General features: G+C 46.7%; 1 protein-coding gene across 2 annotated transcripts in view; it reads left to right on the top strand.

Annotated features, from left to right (window-relative positions):
- LOC139544398 (WD repeat-containing protein 7-like) overlaps window positions 1-22,818 on the top strand; it is a 371,233-nt gene that overhangs the window by 124,374 nt on the left and 224,041 nt on the right. For both annotated transcript variants that reach the window (XM_071351437.1, XM_071351438.1), the window contains exon 18: window positions 9,976-10,067. In XM_071351437.1, coding sequence (XP_071207538.1) covers window positions 9,976-10,067 — 92 coding nt within the window. The remainder of the gene's footprint in view (window positions 1-9,975; window positions 10,068-22,818) is intronic.

A 22,818-nucleotide genomic window follows, 5' to 3' on the forward strand; every position in this document is an offset into this window, starting at 1 on the left:
CTCCACGTGTATGTATGTAGGTAGAACCCTGCTCCACGTGTATGTATGTAGGTAGAACTCTGCTCAACGTGTATGTAGGTAGGTAGAACCCTGCTCAACGTGTATGTAGGTAGGTAGAACCCTGCTCAACGTGTATGTATGTAGGTAGAACCCTGCTCCACGTGTATGTATGTAGGTAGAACCCTGCTCAACGTGTATGTAGGTAGGTAGAACCCTGCTCAATGTGTATGTATGTAGGTAGAACCCTGCTCAATATGTATGTATGTAGGTAGAACCCTGCTCCACGTGTATGTAGGTAGGGTAGAACCCTGCTCCACGTGTATGTATGTAGGTAGAACCCTGCTCCACGTGTATGTATGTAGGTAGAACCCTGCTCAACGTCTATGTATGTATTTAGGTAGAACCCTGCTCGAAGTGTATGTATGTAGGTAGAACCTTGCTCGACGTGGTATGTAGGTAGGACCCTGCTCCACGTGTATGTAGGTAGAACCCTGCTCCACGTGTATGTATTTAGGTAGAACCCTGCTCAATGTGTATGTAGGTAGAACCCTGCTCCACGTGTATGTATGTAGGTAGAACCCTGCTCCACGTGTATGTATGTAGGTAGAACCCTGCTCCACGTGTATGTATGTAGGTAGAACCCTGCTCCACGTGTATGTATGTAGGTAGAACCCTGCTCAATGTGTATGTAGGTAGAACCCTGCTCAACGTGTATGTAGGTAGGTAGAACCCTGCTCCACGTGTATGTAGGTAGGTAGAACCCTGCTCCACGTGTATGTATGTAGGTAGGTAGAACCCTGCTCCACGTTTATGTATGTAGGTAGGTAGAACCCTGCTCCACGTGTATGTATGTAGGTAGGTAGAACCCTGCTCCACGTGTATGTAGGTAGGTAGAACCCTGCTCGACTTGTATGTAAGTAGGTAGAACCCTGCTCGACGTATATAGGTAGAACCCTGCTCTACGTCTATGTAGGTAGAACCCTGCTCAACTTGTATGTAGGTAGGTAGAACCCTGCTCAACGTGTATGTATGTAGGTAGAACCCCGCTCAACGTGTATGTATGTAGGTAGAGCCCCGCTCCACGTGTATGTATGTATGTAGAACCCTGCTCGACGTGTATGTAGGTAGAACCCTGCTCGACGTGTATGTAGGTAGAACCCTGCTCGACTTGTATGTAGGTAGGTAAAACCCTGCTCAACGTGTATGTATGTAGGTAGAACCGTGCTCAATGTGTATGTATGCAGGTAGAACCCTGCTCGACGTCTATGTATGTAGGTAGAACCCTGCTCGACATGTATGTATGTAGGTATAACCCTGCTCGACATGTATGTAGGTAGGTAGAACCCTGCTCGATGTGGTATGTAGGTAGAACCCTGCTCGACATGTATGTAGGTAGGTAGAACCGTGCTCGACGTGGTATGTAGGTAGAACCCTGCTCAACGTGTATGTATGTAGGTAGAACCCTGCACAATTTGTATGTAATTAGGAAGAACCCTGCTCCACGTGTATGTATGTAGGTAGAACCCTGCTCCACGTTTATGTATGTAGGTAGGTAGAACCCTGCTCCACGTGTATGTATGTAGGTAGGTAGAACCCTGCTCCACGTGTATGTAGGTAGGTAGAACCCTGCTCGACTTGTATGTAAGTAGGTAGAACCCTGCTCGACGTATATAGGTAGAACCCTGCTCTACGTCTATGTAGGTAGAACCCTGCTCAACTTGTATGTAGGTAGGTAGAACCCTGCTCAACGTGTATGTATGTAGGTAGAACCCCGCTCAACGTGTATGTATGTAGGTAGAGCCCCGCTCCACGTGTATGTATGTATGTAGAACCCTGCTCGACGTGTATGTAGGTAGAACCCTGCTCGACGTGTATGTAGGTAGAACCCTGCTCGACTTGTATGTAGGTAGGTAAAACCCTGCTCAACGTGTATGTATGTAGGTAGAACCGTGCTCAATGTGTATGTATGCAGGTAGAACCCTGCTCGACGTCTATGTATGTAGGTAGAACCCTGCTCGACATGTATGTATGTAGGTATAACCCTGCTCGACATGTAGGTAGAACCCTGCTCGACATGTATGTAGGTAGGTAGAACCCTGCTCGATGTGGTATGTAGGTAGAACCCTGCTCGACATGTATGTAGGTAGGTAGAACCGTGCTCGACGTGGTATGTAGGTAGAACCCTGCTCAACGTGTATGTATGTAGGTAGAACCCTGCACAATTTGTATGTAATTAGGAAGAACCCTGCTCCACGTGTATGTATGTAGGTAGAACCCTGCTCCACGTGTATGTATGTAGGTAGAACCCTGCTCCACGTGTATGTATGTAGGTAGAACCCTGCTCCACGTGTATGTATGTAGGTAGAACCCTGCTCCACGTGTATGTATGTAGGTAGAACCCCGCTCCACGTGTATGTATGTAGGTAGAACCCTGCTCGACGTGTATGTATGTAGGTAGAACCCTGCTGTAGTACCCCCATGTCCTGTGGGCCCCTGGCCCTGTGATTACCTGTCCTCAGTCTGTAGTACCACCAGGCCCAATGTCCGCTGTGGGCCCCTGGCCCTGTGATTACCTGTCCTCAGTCTGTAGTACCACCAGGCCCCATGTCCTCTGTGGGCCCCTGGCCCTGTGATTACCTGTCCTCAGTCTGTAGTACCACCAGGCCCCATGTCCGCTGTGGGCCCCTGGCCTGGTGTGGCGTTGCTGAAACTGGGGATGATTGCCTGGTTTGTATTGAGCTGTTGTTCAGCCATAGTTTACTATTTGTACAGTGAGCCGCGAGCAGAGACAGGGGCAGAGAGGTGGTCTGATTGTTAGAGCTTCCTCCTCTTGGTCTCGTAGGGAAGCTGAATGATTTAACAACATCCTGTTGCTGAAATGCCAGAAAGATGATGACAATTTCATGAAGTCTGTTGACGGCCCGGCCCAGGTGCCCCTTGATGTGTTTGTATTCTTTTCTTACATAAAACGGGGGGGCAGGCGAACGGACAGACATGGGTCATAGAAAAAGAAGGGAGTACAGATGGACGGACAGACCTCTTCTCATCCTGTCTTCTAGCCATACAGATGCTCCAAGACAGTCCTCCATAGTTCAAAACTACTAAAATGTGGCCATCTTAGATTTATGACGGTGTTCTAGAATAAATGTCTTCTTGGCTAGTTTACAATTAAGAAGAATCTCCAGAAAGCCCATTTAAACAATGCGTTAACCTCCCAGCCGGGACCTAATGCGTTAACCCCCAGCCGGGTCTTAATGCGTTAACCCCCAGCCGGGTCCTAATGCGTTAACCCCCCAGCCGGGTCCCAATGCGTTAACCCCCCAGCCGGGTCCCAATGCGTTAACCCCCCAGCCGGGTCCCAATGCGTTAACCCCCCAGCCGGGACCCAATGCGTTAACCCCCAGCCGGGTCCTAATGCGTTAACCCCCAGCCGGGTCCTAACGCGTTAACCCCCCAGCCGGGTCCCAATGCGTTAACCCCCCAGCCGGGTCCCAATGCGTTAACCCCCCCAGCCGGGTCCTAATGCGTTAACCCCCCAGCCGGGTCCCAATGCGTTAACCCCCCAGCCGGGTCCCAATGCGTTAACCCCCCAGCCGGGTCCCAATGCGTTAACCCCCCCAGCCGGGTCCCAATGCGTTAACCCCCCAGCCGGGACCCAATGCGTTAACCCCCCAGCCGGGACCCAATGCGTTAACCCCCCAGCCGGGACCCAATGCGTTAACCCCCCAGCCGGGTCCTAATGCGTTAACCCCCCAGGCGGGTCCTAATGCGTTAACCCCCCAGCCGGGTCAACACATGTCTCATGTAAAAGAGGAGCTTTAACAACCCTCTGACATGTATTACATTAAGTTGTGCATCAGTAGACCTAGTACATATATCAGTAGGCCTAGTACATATATCAGTAGGCCTAGTACATATATCAGTAGGCCTAGTACGTATATCAGTAGGCCTAGTACGTATATCAGTAGGCCTAGTACGTATATCAGTAGGCCTAGTACGTATATCAGTAGGCCTAGTACGTATATCAGTAGGCCTAGTACATATCTCAGTAGGCCTAGTACATATATCAGTAGGCCTAGTACATATATCAGTAGACCTAGTACATATATCAGTAGGCCTAGTACATATATCAGTAGACCTAGTACATATATCAGTAGGCCTAGTACATATATCAGTAGACCTAGTACATATATCAGTAGGCCTGGTACATATATCAGTAGGCCTAGTACGTATATCAGTAGACCTAGTACGTATATCAGTAGGCCTAGTACGTATATCAGTAGGCCTAGTACATATATCTCAGTAGACCTAGTACATATATCTCAGTAGGCCTAGTACATATATCTCAGTAGGCCTAGTACATATATCTCAGTAGGCCTAGTACATATATCTCAGTAGGCCTAGTACATATATCTCAGTAGACCTAGTACATATATCTCAGTAGGCCTAGTACATATATCTCAGTAGGCCTAGTACATATATCTCAGTAGGCCTAGTACATATATCTCAGTAGACCTAGTACATATATCTCAGTAGGCCTAGTACATATATCTCAGTAGGCCTAGTACATATATCTCAGTAGGCCTAGTACATATATCTCAGTAGGCCTAGTACATATATCTCAGTAGACCTAGTACGTATATCTCAGTAGGCCTAGTACGTATATCTCAGTAGGCCTAGTACATATATCTCAGTAGGCCTAGTACATATATCTCAGTAGGCCTAGTACATATATCTCAGTAGGCCTAGTACATATATCTCAGTAGACCTAGTACTTATATCTCAGTAGGCCTAGTACGTATATCTCAGTAGGCCTAGTACGTATATCTCAGTAGGCTTTATTTTAAGAATGTGAAATGTCAGAATAATAGAGTGATTTATTTAAGCTTTTATTTCTTTCATCACATTCCCAGTGGGTCAGAAGTTTACATACACTCAATTAGTATTTGGTAGCATTGCCTTTAAATTGTTTAACTTGGGTCAGTCATTTCGGGTAGCCTTCCACAAGCTTCCTACAATAAGTTGGGTGAATTTTGGCCCATTCCTCCTGACAGAGCTGGTGTAACTGAGTCAGGTTTGTAGGCCTCCTTGCTCGCACACGCTTTTTCAGTTCTGCCCACAAATGTTTTGTAGGATTGAGGTCAGGGCTTTGTGATGGCCACTCCAATACCTTGACTTTGTTGTCCTTAAGCCATTTTGCCACAACTTTGGAAGTATGCTTGGGGTCATTGTCCATTTGGAAGACCCATTTGCGACCAAGCTTTAACTTCCTGACTGATGTCTTGAGATGTTGCTTCAATATATCCACATAATTTTCCTGCCTCATGAAGCCATCTATTTTGTGAAGTGCACCAGTCCCTCCTGCAGCAAAGCACCCCCACAACATGATGCTGCCACCCTCGAACTTCACGGTTGGGATGGTGTTCTTCGGCTTGCAAGCTTCCCCCTTTTTCCTCCAAACATAACGATGGTCATTATGGCCAAACAGTTGTATTTTTGTTTCATCAGACCAGAGGACATTTCTCCAAAAAGTACGATCTTTGTCCCCATGTGCAGTTGCAAACCGTAGTCTTGCTTTTTTATGGCGGTTTTGGAGCAGTGACTTCTTCCTTGCTGAGTGGCCTTTCAGGTTATGTCGATATAAGACTAGATTTACTGTGGATATAGATACTTTGCTACCGGTTTCCTCCAGCAAGGTCCTTTGTTGTTGTTCTGGGATTGATTTGCACTTTTCGCACCAAAGTACGTTCATCTCTAGGAGACAACGTGTCTCCTTCCTGAACGGTATGACGGCTGCGTGGTCCCATGGTGTTTATACTTGCGTACTATTGTTTGTACAGATGAACGTGGTACCTTCAGGCATTTGGAAATTGCTCCCAAGTATGAACCAGACTTGTGGAGGTCTACAATTATTTTTCTGAGGTCTTGGCTGATTTCATTTGATTTTCCCATGATGTCAAGCAACGAGGCACTGAGTTTGAAGGTAGACCTTGAAATACATCCACAGGTACACCTCCAATTGGCTAATTGACATCATTTGAGTCAATCAGAAGTTTCTAAAGCCATGACTGCTAATAGCAGTAAGGACTGTCTGTTGTTCCGTGTAGTGAATCTGTTATCCAATGCGTTTGTATGGGCTAATAGCAGTAAGGACTCTCTGTTGTTCCGTGTAGTGAATCTGTTATCCAATGCGTTTGTATGGGCTAATAGCAGTAAGGACTCTCTGTTGTTCCATGTAGTGAATCTGTTATCCAATGCGTTTGTATGGGCTAATAGCAGTAAGGACTCTCTGTTGTTCCATGTAGTGAATCTGTTATCCAATGCGTTTGTATGGGCTAATAGCAGTAAGGACTCTCTGTTGTTCCATGTAGTGAATCTGTTATCCAATGCGTTTGTATGGGCTAATAGCAGCCCAATTTTTTTTCTTTCATCAAATCATTTTTTCATATTTTTTTTTAAATACTTCAACTTAACAGTCATAATCAAATCGCTAAATGACCCTTGGTATGACCTTCTTAAAACAATTCCATATAGGTTAGTAGAACCTCCGCTCCCCTGGTTTAGGCAGGGCTTAGACTATTAAGGGTTAAACACATTTTTTTGGCCAAGGGATCCGTGGAATAAGTTTAGAGGGTGTAATATAATACAACGTAATTTTATTAATCTGTAAATATGTTTTTAACCCTGGGCAAAATGAGTCTGCGAGGCTCACAGCGATATTGGTATTCAAAGAACTCCACCAATTCAATGCATCTTGTATTCCCTAAATTTTTTTCATAATTTTTTTTGATGCATAAATGTATTTTAAGCTTTAAAACTGCAAAGTTTTCTCTCTGCCTTCATGGAGAAAGGTGTAGAATTGCAGGGTATTAGCTTTAAGGCTGCAACAACAACAAAAATCTCTCTGTAATGACACATTTTGTAGAATTGCTGGAAATTACAGTAGCTTGAAAACGGCAACATTTTATTCCCGATGCCAAGAGGCGAGCCTTTTAAAATGGTCTTTCCCAGGGACAGATTTGGTTCGTCCGGCCATGCGCTGCCGACATCATAAGTAAAACTCCTTGTTTGCTATTTTCATCTCACTTGAGCTTGTCTGATTACGAGGGGGTCCCTGATGAATTTCTTAACAATAAAGGTGTCCCTGGACACAAAACAGTTAGGGAACCCCTGGCCTAAACAACAACAGTAATTGTGTAAAGGCAGGGATGCAGGGCGGTGTTAAAACAAGAACAGTAATTGTGTAAAGGCAGGGATGCAGGGCGGTGTTAAAACAACTACAGTAATTGTGTAAAGGCAGGGATGCAGGGCGGTGTGCAAAACAACTACAAGTGTGCTTGCTCTTGTTCCTCAACGACACAGCGAAGAGAACAAAACAAATAAAAAAAAATAAAAAAATTATAGTTGAAGACTCTGGTTTGACAGCTGTGTTCACTTGGAAACGCCAGTTAGACCTCTCACTCAAAGCCCTTGTCGTTGTCTTATGTTGCACCTATCCCAAATTCTAATATTCTTATCATGTTACTGATTGTAATTCAGAGTATTTTTAGTGTTCATTATCAACAAATGCGGCTGACAAGTACAGTAAAATCAACATGAAATCAACAGTGTAATGTTTAGATTCAGTCGCGTGTCAGGTCGAATTGTCCTCAACTATTTAGCCTAATCATTTCCCCATAATCTCCAAACTGTTCCATTTTGAATTGCTACCATGGTTACGCATATGCTTTCCATATTGGCCAATCCCCAGGAGTTTAAGGGGTTAACAGGTCAGCTTTTGCTGCACTTTCCACCCTATTAGTGTGTGTGTTTCCTGTATCTAGTGTTTACACTGGGTAAGATGCTCAGTGTTAAAGAGGAGTGCTTTTCCCTTGTTGCATCCCAAATTGAATCCTATTCCCTACGTAGTGCACTAAATAGGGAATAGGGTGCCATTTGGGATGCTTGCATAGCTGTGTCTATCTGTCTGGAGTGTGATAAACAGTGGATGGGCCCTAAATTAAATTAATGCTCTGGGGTAGAGGGTATTGTACAGCTCTCTCTTAGCAAATCATTGAACAAGCCTCTAATACAGACTGGGACAATAGGCCCTGATCACTCTAAAGGGTTTCTATCCTGTTTCTATGCAGACTCCCAACTAGCTGAGTAAATGTGTCCGTGCCTTCGTGATGAATAGGAATTCAGGCTTCGGGTAGGTCAGATAGATTACCGTTGGCTGTCTACTACATCTAGCCTAGCCTCAGAGGCTTATGGAGAAGAGTCATCTGGGATCAAACTTTAACGGTGATGAAATGGATCAATTTAAATAAAGATCCAAAGTCTAAACAAAAAATATATACTTTAGTATTGACGCTACAGTTCTCTGTGATAAGATGTTGTTGACAGTTTTACTGTCATGATATTTTATAGGGACCCACCCACCGTGGACGTAGGAGTCACATTGCTGGACCTAACTGGGGTAGATGGGACTGAACGAAGGACCTAACTGAGGTGGAGGGGACTGAACGAAGGACCTAACTGGGGTGGAGGGGACTGAACGAAGGACCCAACTGGGGTGGAGGGGACTGAACGAAGGACCCAACTGGGGTGGAGGGGACTGAACGAAGGACCCAACTGGGGTGGAGGGGACTGAACGAAGGACCCAACTGGGGTGGAGGGGACTGAACGAAGGACCCAACTGGGGTGGAGGGGACTGAACGAAGGACCCAACTGGGGTGGAGGGGACTGAACGAAGGACCCAACTGGGGTGGAGGGGACTGAACGAAGGACCCAACTGGGGTGGAGGGGACTGAACGAAGGACCCAACTGGGGTGGAGGGGACTGAACGAAGGACCCAACTGGGGTGGAGGGGACTGAACGAAGGACCTAACTGGGGTGGAGGGGACTGAACGAAGGACCCAACTGGGGTGGAGGGGACTGAACGAAGGACCTAACTGGGGTGGAGGGGACTGAACGAAGGACCTAACTGGGGTGGAGGGGACTGAACGAAGGACCTAACTGGGGTGGAGGGGACTGAACGAAGGACCCAACTGGGGTGGAGGGGACTCAACGAAGGGTCACATCACTCTTTTTCTCCAGACTTAGTAAAGGCCACAGACTTCTCTCTCTGAAGGTCTGTAACATTTAGTAAAAGCCACAGACTTCTCTTTCTGGCTAAACTTCTTTCTCACTAACTTTACTCTGTCTTCACTCTCCTGAGAGAATAACTCGTTTTGTCAGATACGTTTCCCTCCAGACCAGGATTTGTAACATCACAGGATCACAGGCAGCCTAGTTAGTGTCAGATCCCACTTACAGCACATGTAGTCTACTTTTAGCGAAGCTTTAGCTAACGAGAGAGAAACTGTTCACCTCTTCATTGTCTTCATTAGTCCCAATGCAACAGGTGCAGTCAGCAGAATGGAACACTTAGCCCGGGGCTTTTTTAAAGAGGGGGAGTAGCGTGGGCTTGTGAGGAGCTGTGAAGATCACACGTGAAGGTCTAGGAAGCCTGTTAACACAGCCTCTGATCTTTATATGTGTTACGGTGTATTCGGCCCTGGTGATTTAGTCAGGATGGGTGGGAGACCCTGGTGGGAGGAGAACTGCAGGTGTTCGAAGGTAATAATGATGGGGTCACCTTCCCTTTAACATTGTGGACCGAGAGGGAAGAAGAGAAAAAGCCTTTGGTCCTTTCAACTACGAGATAGAACAGAACACGTCTGAACCTGTAGCTAGCCTGAATAAAAAGGGGAATTGGAGAGTGTTTGTATAGTGATGATTCGTTGTTCATAACCTCTCCCTGACCACACAAACACACACACACACACACATATATATATACACACACGCATACACACACGCGCACGCACACACCACACACACACACACCCCTCTCATACTACTAAGCTTGTCTTTTCTACACAGTACATGGACACAATTCAAGCTTCTCTGTCTGCTAAATATTTGATGGTATCTTTGTGTTCTATTCTCCAGGCCTCCTAGACCCGGGACCCCTGAGACCCCCAAAAAGACGGCAGTACCCCCCCAGGTGTCTAGTCCGGCCGTGCAGGGACAGATCAAACAAGGTAACTACAAAAGGCTGTTTTCCCTCGGGGCGGTGCTAGGAGAACCACTGATGTACAGGGCAGGCAGCAGGCGGCAGGCACTGTGAGCCTCAAATCTAGGAGAGATCTACTCCTGGCCTTTACGACTTAGTGTGAGTCCCTAATGGACCCTATTCCCTATATAGTGCACTACACTGGTCAAAAGTTGTTTACTATATAGGGACTAGTTTTGGGCTCTGGTCAGAAGTAGTGCACTATATAGGGATTAGAATGTCATTTGAGACTAATCCCTAGAATACCTCATATAGTCATTCTCCACAGGAGTAAACTAAGCTGTCACTGACAGTCTACAATATCAAATTGTATTTGTCCAATGCCCCGAATACAACATGTGTAAACCTTACAGTGAAATGCTTACTTACAAGCCCTTAACCAACAATGCAGTTCAAGAAATAGAGTTGAAAAAACTATTTACCAAATAATAAACAGAATTTTAAAAAATAATTAAAAGTAACATAATAAAATAACAATAACGAGGCTTTATACATGGGGGTACCGAGTCAGTGTGATGGGGTACAGGCTGGTAGGGGTAATGTGTACATGTAGGTAGGGGTGAAGTGACTGCATAGATAATAAACAGCGAGTAGCAGCAGTGTATAAAACAAATGAATGGTGGGTGTGGTTGATGTAATATATACGTTTACTGCGCAGCTCACCTGTTACACTACAGGATTGGAGTCAATTCAGGAAGTTAGCTGACATTTCTATTCAATCATTGAGAAAGAAAATACCCATCCACTTTCAATGATTTCTCAAAAACTGTAAAGGATAAATAAATGATGTGCATTTTTTTAATTTCCTGAATTTCCTGACATCAATTCGATTTGACCCCAGCCCTGGTGTTTGATACCCAGCCCTGGTGTTTGATACCCAGCCCTGGTGTTTGATACCCAGCCCTGGTGTTTGATACCCAGCCCTGGTGTTTGATACCCAGCCCTGGTGTTTGATACCCAGCCCTGGTGTTTGATACCCAGCCCTGGTGTTTGATACCCAGCCCTGGTGTTTGATACCCAGCCCTGGTGTTTGATACCCAGCCCTGGTGTTTGATACCCCAGCCCTGGCGTTTGATACCCAGCCCTGGCGTTTGATACCCAGCCCTGGCGTTTGATACCCCAGCCCTGGCGTTTGATACCCCAGCCCTGGCGTTTGATACCCCAGCCCTGGCGTTTGAGACCCCAGCCCTGGCGTTTGATACCCCAGCCCTGGCGTTTGATACCCCAGCCCTGGCGTTTGATACCCAGCCCTGGCGTTTGACACCCCAGCCCTGGCGTTTGACACCCCAGCCCTGGCGTTTGATACCCAGCCCTGGCGTTTGATACCCAGCCCTGGCGTTTGATACCCCAGCCCTGGCGTTTGATACCCCAGCCCTGGCGTTTGATACCCCAGCCCTGGCGTTTGATACCCCAGCCCTGGCGTTTGATACCCCAGCCCTGGCGTTTGATACCCCAGCCCTGGCGTTTGATACCCCAGCCCTGGCGTTTGATACCCCAGCCCTGGCGTTTGATACCCCAGCCCTGGCGTTTGATACCCCAGCCCTGGCGTTTGATACCCCAGCCCTGGCGTTTGATACCCCAGCCCTGGCGTTTGATACCCCAGCCCTGGCGTTTGATACCCCAGCCCCGGCGTTTGATACCCCAGCCCTGGTGTTTGATACCCAGCCCTGGTCTACAACACAACAGTTCTGTCTGTCTCACTGCTGTCTGTCTGGCCTTGTCCCTGACTCATACCAGTCAAGGGTTGTTCAGTATCTATAAAGGTCAGAGATGGGCAACTGGCCCTTTTGTAGGCCCGTGGATCAGGGGGGAGAACTTAGTCGGGGTCTCAACTTACTGTTAGAATAGTAGATTACAAAAGGTACAATTTGGTATTGTGGTTGTGCATCAGCTGTTTTTCTCTTCTCTTGCCAGCTGTCTGAACTTGTAGTAATCATGGTCAAATTACAGACCGGGGGGCCCAACATTGATTTTGTTAGTCACTCTCACTTAGATATCATATTAAAAACGGCACATATTTCTCTCCACCCCATGGCAAAATGAGTAGAATTGCAGGAAATGGGTTCTAAAATTGCTAAATCTTCTCTCCAACCCCATGGCAAAATGAGTAGAATTGCAGGAAGTGGGTTCTAAAATTGCTAAATCTTCTCTCCCACCCCATGGCAAAATGAGTAGAATTGCAGAATTACTTAGGTCCTCCAAAAGGCTAGTGCTGACTCTGACTGCATGTGTGGGCGTATGTATCTGGATAGCAGACCCACAAGTCTCTGCAGCCGTTCATGATGTGTTCAGAGAGATTTCACCATCATAGTTGCCCATCCCTGAGCTAGGTGATATCCAGGTCAGTTTGGGTGGTGTGTCCATATATGGAATAATATTATACCCCATGGACTATGGATCAGACGATGTATTAATAGCATATATTAAACACATTGGATACTCTCAATTAATAAAAAAGGAAGATAAACCGGAAATAAAATGATTTGTTCTTGCACGCACATATTTTAATATTATCTAGTTATCTAATTATTTATACTTTTCTGTTATTCTTATTTTTTTTTTTTAAATGTACTATGTTAAAGATGCACTATGCAGAAATCGTTCCGCCGTTTCCTGGTTTGCTAAAATTCTAATAGTTTACTTAATTTCAGATTGTGACAACATGCAACAAGTATAGTGTAGAGAATCATTGTACCATCTAAACCACTGTGAAATATATTTTACATGATCAGAAATGTGTTTTGAAGCTGGTGTATAAAACTGAAGTAAAAGACGCAAAAACTAAACTTAAGAACGGGAAACATAGAAATACAACCTATCTACCACTTCTTAGACTTGCTTTCAATGTGAATGACAGATCTATAACACACATTTCTATGTGAATGCGGTCGCTTCGCCCCAAAAAGGTTACATACTGCAGCTTTAATTGTCGGAACTTAGTATTGTATGTGGTTTGGACTAATCATGACTCGTCTTTTGTTGTTGTATCATAATTAAATGTAGAAATTAAAGTATAGTGATTATGTATGAACAACATTATTAACTAACGACGACCCCGCTAACCTTCAACTGTGTTATGGGGGGGATCTGTCAACACACACACACCTACGTATGTACTGGTCTCCATGCAGATGGCACAAAGGCCAGTTGAACAAACAACAACGCCCCCTTCCACACACACACACACACACACACACACACACACACACACACACACACACACACACACACACACACACACACACACACACACACACACACACACACACACACGCCCCCCCCCCCCCCCCATTTGCTGGGGCCGTTGTTACACCATATTCTAATTGAGAGGCAGCGTCCTGTAGTGACCTGCTAAATGGCTGTGTCATCCTCCCGTTGTTCAGACCCTCTGGCCGTAAGGACCCTCTGCTCATCAGGCTAACAGTTTCTGACTTTTCACCCCTAAACCAGTCAGTTAACTGGGCATCACTTCACAACGTAATGTGAGTTAAAACGCTGACCTGTGTTTATCCAAAGATCACTTGTGTATTTTACTGTCTGCACCTCGTGCTATTTTTAGTACTGCCTTGGTATTGATTACTGCCTTGTTATTGATTATTGCCTTGGTATTGATTATTGCGTTGGTATTGATTACTGCGTTGGTATTGATTACTGCCTTGGTATTGATTACTGCCTTGGTATTGTGGCTCAGTTGGTAGAGCATGGCGCTTGCAACGCCAGGGTTGTGGGTTCATTCCCCACGGGGGGACCAGGATGAATATGTATGAACTTTCCAATTTGTAAGTCGCTCTGGATAAGAGCGTCTGCTAAATGACTTAAATGTAAATGTAAATGTATTGATTATTGCGTTGGTATTGATTACTGCATTGGTATTGATTACTGCCTTGGTATTGATTATTGCGTTGGTATTGATTACTGCCTTGGTATTGATTACTGCGTTGGTATTGATTATTGCGTTGGTATTGATTATTGCCTTGGTATTGATTACTGCGTTGGTATTGATTACTGCCATGGTATTGATTACTGCCATGGTATTGATTACTGCCATGGTATTGATTAATGCGTTGGTATTGATTAATGCCTTGGTATTGATTACTGCCTTGGTATTGATTACTGCCTTGGTATTGATTACTGCCTTGGTATTGATTAAAGCTATCAAGAAATGCATTTCACTGTACCTTTGCACGTGACATTAAAAACCTCAGACTTGATATCATTTAACAAAACAAACATAATAAAAATATAGACAATGCCAAAATGTAACGTGTGTATATATTTTTTTGCACAAGGGCCGTTTGTTTTATTACACAGAATCAGAGGATGTTTCTTCGTGGCTGTCTCCGATACGGTGCCTATCATTAGTATTCACCCCCCATTTTATTGTGATCCAAAGTGGGATTCAACTATATATTATAATTTTTTTTAATCTACACAAAATACACTAATGTAAAATAATACAAAAATATGAATATTAATGAAAAATACATTTCTTACTTACCTTGATTAAATAAGTATTCAACCCCTTGAGTCAATACATGTTAGAATCACCTTTGGCAGCTATTACAGCTGTGAGTCTTTCTGGGTAAATCTCCAAGATGGCACCGTACTGAATGGCCACCGTTTTGCAAGCGCCGACCCAACTTTGCTATTTTGTGATACTTTTGTAATTTATTTTTACTATGTTTAATCTAAATGTATCCACTATTATTTCTTACAACCGACAAGAACTGTTGAATATCAAAATGGCAGTTACTTACCCCAATTCCAGCATCTACTTCGACTACTTCTACTTCGACTCATCTGTCCTGGGCTCTTTCTGTAATTTCAACGCATTTTTCGGGCTCCCGAAAAGGAACGGTTAGAGAAAAGAGAGGGGGGATCCAGTCACTTGATAATAAGATGAATGACCTCCAGTCGCGTATTCGCGACCAACGGGACTCTCGGGACTGCAATCTTTTTAGCTTTTCTGAAACATGGCTCTCGGGACAAGATACGCCTATCCATAGCACGCCTATCCAGCTCGTTGGATTCTCCATTCAACAGGCGGACAGGACAGTGGAGTTGGGGACATCGAGGAGGGGGAAGGGGTTTGCCTCTTCATCAACTCCAACCGGTGTGCTAATTCCCCACTGTTCACCCATCTTGGAATACCTGATGGTCAAATGCTGACCCTTTAACCTCTTCAGCTGTTATCGTGACTCCTGTGTGTATACATTACACCTCGGGATAAGAAAAGAATAACAAGATGGCGCTTAATGAGCTGTACAAGGATATGAACAAGATGGTTAACTTACACCCAGAGGCTGCTTTTCTGCTTGCTGGCCACTAGGGGGCGACCACTGCTATTCTACCCACAAGCAAGTGTACAAGGCCCTCCCTCGTCCACCATTCGGCAAAAAATTCCGTACTCTTGCTTCCTGTTTACAAGCAGAAGCTGAAAAAGGAAGTACCCCCAATTCGCTCTGAGACATGGTCACCAGAATCAGGGTATGCTGCAGGACTGCATTGCTAGTGCTGTTTGGAATACGTTTTGAGACTCTGCCGGTAACATTGATGAGCTAACCACCTCCGTCACCGGCTTCATTAGAAAATGCATCAGCGACGTTGTTCCCACGGGGAAGATTCGCTGCTTCCCCAAACAAAAGCCCTGGATTAACACAGAGGTTGGCGCTAAACTAAAGAGCAGGGCTACCGCACGCAGAGATATCGTAGAAAACCCTGATGCTACGGCCGAAGACAGGAATAAGTACAAGAAGGCCCGCTATGGACCTCCGCAGAGTCATCAAACGAGAAAAATGACAATATCGGAATACGGTGGAACCATACTACAGAGGCTCCGACGCCCGGTGCATGTGGCAGGGGTTACAGTCCATTACGGATGTGGCAGGGGCTACAGTCCATTACGGATGTGGCAGGGGTTACAGTCCATTACGGATGTGGCAGGGGTTACAGTCCATTACGGATGTGGCAGGGGTTACAGTCCATTACGGATGTGGCAGGGGTTACAGTCCATTACGGATGTGGCAGGGGCTACAGTCCATTACGGATGTGGCAGGGGCTACAGTCCATTACGGATGTGGCAGGGGTTACAGTCCATTACGGATGTGGCAGGGGTTACAGTCCATTACGGATGTGGCAGGGGTTACAGTCCATTACGGATGTGGCAGGGGTTACAGTCCATTACGGATGTGGCAGGGGCTACAGTCCATTACGGATGTGGCAGGGGCTACAGTCCATTACGGATGTGGCAGGGGTTACAGTCCATTACGGATGTGGCAGGGGTTACAGTCCATTACGGATGTGGCAGGGGTTACAGTCCATTACGGATGTGGCAGGGGTTACAGTCCATTACGGATGTGGCAGGGGTTACAGTCCATTACGGATTTCAAAGGAAGACCCATCTGTTGTCTGCCCAACGATGCCGCTCTACCGGACTAACTCAATTCATGTTATGCACGTTTTGACAACATCGAACCGGGTGTGAGGGCCGTCACTCTCCGAGGCCAACGCGAGAAGGGTCTTTAATTAGGTCAACACTTACAAGACCGCGCCCCCCGACGGTATTCCAGGCCGCGTTCTCAGAGCATACGCAGAGAAGCTGGCAGGCATATTCACGGTCATTTTCAACCTCTCCTTGTCCCAGTCTGTAATCCCAACATGTTTTAAGATGACCACAATCATCCCTGTTCCTAAGAACTCTAAGGCTTTGTGCCACAATGACTACCACCCTGTACCACTCACGCATGTAATCATGAAGTGCTTTGAGAGGCTGATTATGGCACACGCTAACTCCACAATCCCAGACACCCTAGACCCACTCCAATGAGCATACCAGCCCCAACAGATCCATAGTCGACGCAATCTCAATTGCTCTCCACACTGCCCTCACCCACCTAGATAAGCTGAACTCCTATGTGAGAATGCTGTTCATTGACTAGAGCGAAGCGTTCAACACCATTGTCCCCTACAAGCACATCACCAAGCTTAGGACTCTGGGTCTGAACACCTCCCTGTTCAACTGGATCCTGACGGCCGACCCCAGGTGGTGAGGGTCGGCAACATCACCTCCACCACGCTGACCCTTAACACAGGGGTCCCTCAGGGGTGTGTGCTTAGTCCCCTCCTGTACTCCCTGTTCACCCACGACTGTGTGGCCACGCACAACTTCAACACCATTGTCAAGTTCGCTCACGATACGAAGGCGGTCACTGGTGACCATGAGGCAGCCTACAGGGAGGAGGTCAGTGACCTGCCAGTGTGGTGCCGGAGCAACAACCTCTTCTTAAAGTCAAGACCAAGGAGCTGGAAACAAACGGGGGGGCGAGGACGCCGGCGGCAGTGGAGCTTGTAAACAGCTTTAAGTTACTTTGTGTCCAAGTCACTAAAGACTTAAAATGGTCCAAACACACACACACACAGCCGTGAAGAAAACGCGACAGCACCCCTTCCCCCTCAGGTGGTTGAAAAAGTTTCGCAATGGCCCTCAAATCTTGAAAAGATTCTACAGCTGTACCATCGAGAGCATCTTGACTGGCTGCATCACTGCTTGGTATGGCAAATGCACCGCCCTCGATCACATAGCGCTACAGAGGGGGATACAGACAGCCCAGTACATCACTGGGGCCGAGCTCCCTGCCATCCAGGGCCTCTATATCAGAGGGTGGTGTGGACAGCCCAGTACATCACTGGGGCCGAGCTCCCTGCCATCCAGGGCCTCTATATCAGAGGGTGGTGTGGACAGCCCAGTACATCACTGGGGCCGAGCTCCCTGCCATCCAGGGCCTCTATATCAGAGGGTGGTGGGGACAGCCCAGTACATCACTGGGGTCGAGCTCCCTGCCATCCAGGGCCTCTATATCAGAGGGTGGTGTGGACAGCCCAGTACATCACTGGGGCCGAGCTCCCTGCCATCCAGGGCCTCTATATCAGAGGGTTGTGTGGACAGCCCAGTACATCACTGGGGCCGAGCTCCCTGCCATCCAGGGCCTCTATATCAGAGGGTGGTGGGGACAGCCCAGTACATCACTGGGGCCGAGCTCCCTGCCATCCAGGGCCTCTATATCAGAGGGTGGTGTGGACAGCCCAGTACATCACTGGGGCCGAGCTCCCTGCCATCCAGGGCCTCTATATCAGAGGGTGGTGTGGACAGCCCAGTACATCACTGGGGCCGAGCTCCCTGCCATCCAGGGCCTCTATATCAGAGGGTGGTGTGGACAGCCCAGTACATCACTGGGGCCGAGCTCCCTGCCATCCAGGGCCTCTATATCAGAGGGTGGTGTGGACAGCCCAGTACATCACTGGGGCCGAGCTCCCTGCCATCCAGGGCCGCTATATCAGGCAGCGTGAAAAGAAGGCCTGGAAAAGATCCCAACCACCTGAGCCATAGACTATTTTCTCTGCTGCCGCACGGCAAGAGGTACCGGTGCATCAAGTCTGACACCAACCTCCATCACTCCAATATCCATGTCCCCTTCCCCCTATACATATCTACCTCCATCACTCCAGTATCCCTGTCCCCTATACATATCTACCTCCATCACTCCAGTATCCCTGTCCCCTTCCCCCTATACATATCTACCTCCATCACTCCAGTATCCCTGTCCCCTTCCCCCTATACATATCTACCTCTATCACTCCAGTACCCCTGTCTCCTTCCCCCTATACATATCTACCTCCATCACTCTAGTATCCCTGTCCCCTTCCCCCTATACATATCTACCTCTATCACTCCAGTACCCCTGTCTCCTTCCCCCTATACATATCTACCTCCATCACTCTAGTATCCCTGTCTCCTTCCCCCTATACATATCTACCTCCATCACTCCAGTATCCCTGTCCCCTTCCCCCTATACATATCTACCTCCATCACTCTAGTATCCCTGTCCCCTTCCCCCTATACATATCTACCTCTATCACTCCAGTACCCCTGTCTCCTTCCCCCTATACATATCTACCTCCATCACTCTAGTATCCCTGTCCCCTTCCCCCTATACATATCTACCTCTATCACTCCAGTACCCCTGTCTCCTTCCCCCTATACATATCTACCTCCATCACTCCAGTATCCCTGTCCCCTTCCCCCTATACATATCTACCTCTATCACTCCAGTACCCCTGTCTCCTTCCCCCTATACATATCTACCTCCATCACTCCAGTATCCCTGTCCCCTATACATATCTACCTCCATCACTCCAGTATCCCTGTCCCCTATACATATCTACCTCCATCACTCCAGTATCCCTGTCCCCTATACATATCTACCTCCATCACTCCAGTATCCCTGTTCCCTATACATATCTACCTTCATCACTCGTGTCCCTGTCCCCTTCCCCCTATACATATCTACCTCCATCACTCCAGTATCCCTGTCCCCTTCCCCCTATACATATCTACCTCTATCACTCCAGTACCCCTGTCTCCTTCCCCCTATACATATCTACCTCCATCACTCCAGTATCCCTGTCCCCTTCCCCCTATACATATCTACCTCCATCACTCCAGTATCCCTGTCCCCTATACATATCTACCTGGTATTGGATCTGACTCTTTAACGTTTCCTGAATATAGTCTGCTTACTTACTTACTTTATTGTGTATTTCATATTCTTATTTCTCGTGTTGTTTACTAGTATTACATTGTTCTTGATTATTGCATTGTTGGGTTTTGAGTTTTCAATAAAGGTATTTCACTGTACTTGGACATCTGAACTCCACCTATCTTGTAGATTTGGCCTTGTGTTATAGGTTATTGTCCTGCTGAACGGCACCTATCGTGTAGATTTGGCCTTGTGTTATAGGTTATTGTCCTGCTGAACGGCACCTATCGTGTAGATTTGGCCTTGTGTTATAGGTTATTGTCCTGCTGAACGGCACCTATCGTGTAGATTTGGCCTTGTGTTATAGGTTATTGTCCTGCTGAACGGCACCTATCGTGTAGATTTGGCCTTGTGTTATAGGTTATTGTCCTGCTGAAAGGTGATTTCCTCTCCGTCTCTGGTGTAAAGCAGAAGGAAGCAGGTCTTCCTCTTGGGTTTTCCCTATGCTTAGGTCCATCCCGTTTCTTTTTATCCTGAAAAAGTCCCCAGTCTTTGCCTTCGACAAGCATACCCATACCATGATGCAGCCACCACCATGCTTGAAAATAAGGAGGCAGTTACTCAGTGATGTGTTGCGTTTAGTCCAAAAAGTTTATTCCTTTTGATTTAAAAAAATATATATTATTACTTTAGTGCCTTGTTGCATACAGGATGCATGTTTTGGAATATGTTTGTATATATTTATATTCTGTATATTTATATTCTTCTTTTCACTATTGTCATTTACGTCAGTGTTGTGGAGTCACGACAATGTTGTTGATCCATCCTCAGTTTTCTCCCATCACAGCCAAACTGAACTGTAGCTGTTTTAAAAATCACCAATAGCGTCATGGTAACATCCCTGAGCAGTTTCCTTCCCGTCCTGCAGCTCAGTTCAGAAGGACGACTGCGTCTTTGTGTCTGGGTGGTTTTAATACAGCATCGTTATTATCTGGTCCGTGCTTAAAGAGAGATTCAATGTCGGATTTTGTTATTGTTACCCATCTACCAATCACTGCCCTTCTTTATGAGGCGTTTGAAACACTTCCTGGTCTTTTGTAGTTGAATCTGTGCTTGAAATTCAATATTTGACTGAGGGACCTTACAGATGTATGTACGGGAGACCGAGGAAGAGGAGTAGTCATTCAAAAATCATGTCAACCCCTATTATTTAACACAAAGTCCATTTAACTTAGGTTTTTTTGTTCAGCCAAACTAATTTCGGCTTGCCTTAACAAAGGGCGTGAATACTTATGCACCGACTTTTTAAGTTATTTAATTGTTAATCATTTGTAAAAAGGTATTACATTTCTTTACTTTGACATTATCTAGTATTTTGTATAGATCAATGACACAAAAAAAAATCACATCTATTTCAATCCCGCTTTATAACACCACATAATGTGAAGAGATAATGATACCCACTATATATAGTGGCGATTGATTCTCAATGGTTGTTTTGGTTTTGAGGAGATAACGAAAGTTACTCAAAGCGTGGAGAGGGTTTTCTTCTTCTCTCGTTTCCTGCTCTATTCATCTGAAAGCGTTCGGTGAAAACTGTTCCCCCGGTTGTGTCATTAAGTGTTCTTTAATGGAGTCGTTCTTTTAAATCTGGTGCCAAGATTAAAGGCATATAGGCCACGTTCCAAATGGTACCCGATTCCCTATAATTGTAACTATAAATACAAAAGTAGTGCACTAGAAAAGGAATAGCGTGCAATTTGGAACACTTTGTAAGTGTTTTGGAACAGCATGGTGAGCGCCGTAGCAACTTGTTAAAAGAGAGGGATTTGGAGAACCTAATGCTTTCTCAGGCTGTCACACAGCCATTAAGGAACATGAAGGGCTTGGAGAGAGAGAGAGAGAGAGAGGGAGGGAGGGGGAGAGGAGAGGGAGAGAGAGGGAGAATCCACGATCACGTCTCTCGTCTGTTATTATGGGAACGGCAGTTGGACTGGAGAAAGACTTATACTGCTTAATAGGATTTATTCTTAAACGGCTTTATTCGCGCACGGCAACAACATCAAAAATAACATTCAATATGCGTTTCTGCAATGCCTTTTAATTTTAATTACATGCATCCATATATACATTTATTGCATTACTGTGTTTTTGACTTCATCCTGAGAAGCCAGGTACCTGGTTTGATTTAAAAAGGGGGGGAATGTGATAAGATTTACAGCTAACCCACTAGGTAAAACTGGTTGACCAACTGACAAGGTCTTTTCACATTAAACTACATGTAAGACAATTAGTATAATTTGTATCAGTTACTTCCATAATTGACTTTGACAATCTTAATTCTTTGGTTTCTATGGCAATGTCACATGGTCATTTTTCCCCCTGTATTATATTTTGTATTAAATTCTCCTCCCACACTGCTCTGACAACCTGCTATCAGTCTGCCAGCCTCTCTCCTCCTTCTTTCCCTCATCTCTCTCTCTCCTCCTCTCCCTCTCCTCCTCTCCCTCTCCTCCTCCTGGTGTCATTCACTGTCTGCATGGCTTGAGGTTTCTCTCTGCCTGGGAGTGCCTGCTCACCAAAGGCCTTCACCCATCTCTTGGGCCCCCAGCCCTCACCCCTCACTGGCCCCCAGCCTTCACCCCTCACTGGCCCCCAGCCCTCACCCCACTCTTGGGCCCCCAGCCCTCACCCCACTCTTGGGCCCCCAGCCCTCACCCCTCTCTTGGGCCCCCAGCCCTCACCCCTCTCTTGGGCCCCCAGCCCTCACCCCTCTCTTGGGCCCCCAGCCTTCACCCCTCACTGGCCCCCAGCCTTCACCCCTCTCTTGGGCCCCCAGCCCTCACCCCACTCTTGGGCCCCCAGCCCTCACCCCTCTCTTGGGCCCCCAGCCCTCACCCCTCTCTTGGGCCCCCAGCCCTCACCCCTCTCTTGGGCCCCCAGCCCTCACCCCTCTCTTGGGCCCCCAGCCCTCACCCCTCTCTTGGGCCCCCAGCCCTCACCCCTCTCTTGGGCCCCCAGCCCTCACCCCTCTCTTGGGCCCCCAGCCCTCACCCCTCTCTTGGGCCCCCAGCCCTCACCCCTCTCTTGGGCCCCCAGCCCTCACCCCACTCTTGGGCCCCCAGCCCTCACCCCTCTCTTGGGCCCCCAGCCCTCACCCCTCTCTTGGGCCCCCAGCCCTCA

This window comes from Salvelinus alpinus, chromosome 18 (assembly GCF_045679555.1).
Source record: "Salvelinus alpinus chromosome 18, SLU_Salpinus.1, whole genome shotgun sequence".
Taxonomy (NCBI): Eukaryota; Metazoa; Chordata; class Actinopteri; order Salmoniformes; family Salmonidae; genus Salvelinus; species Salvelinus alpinus.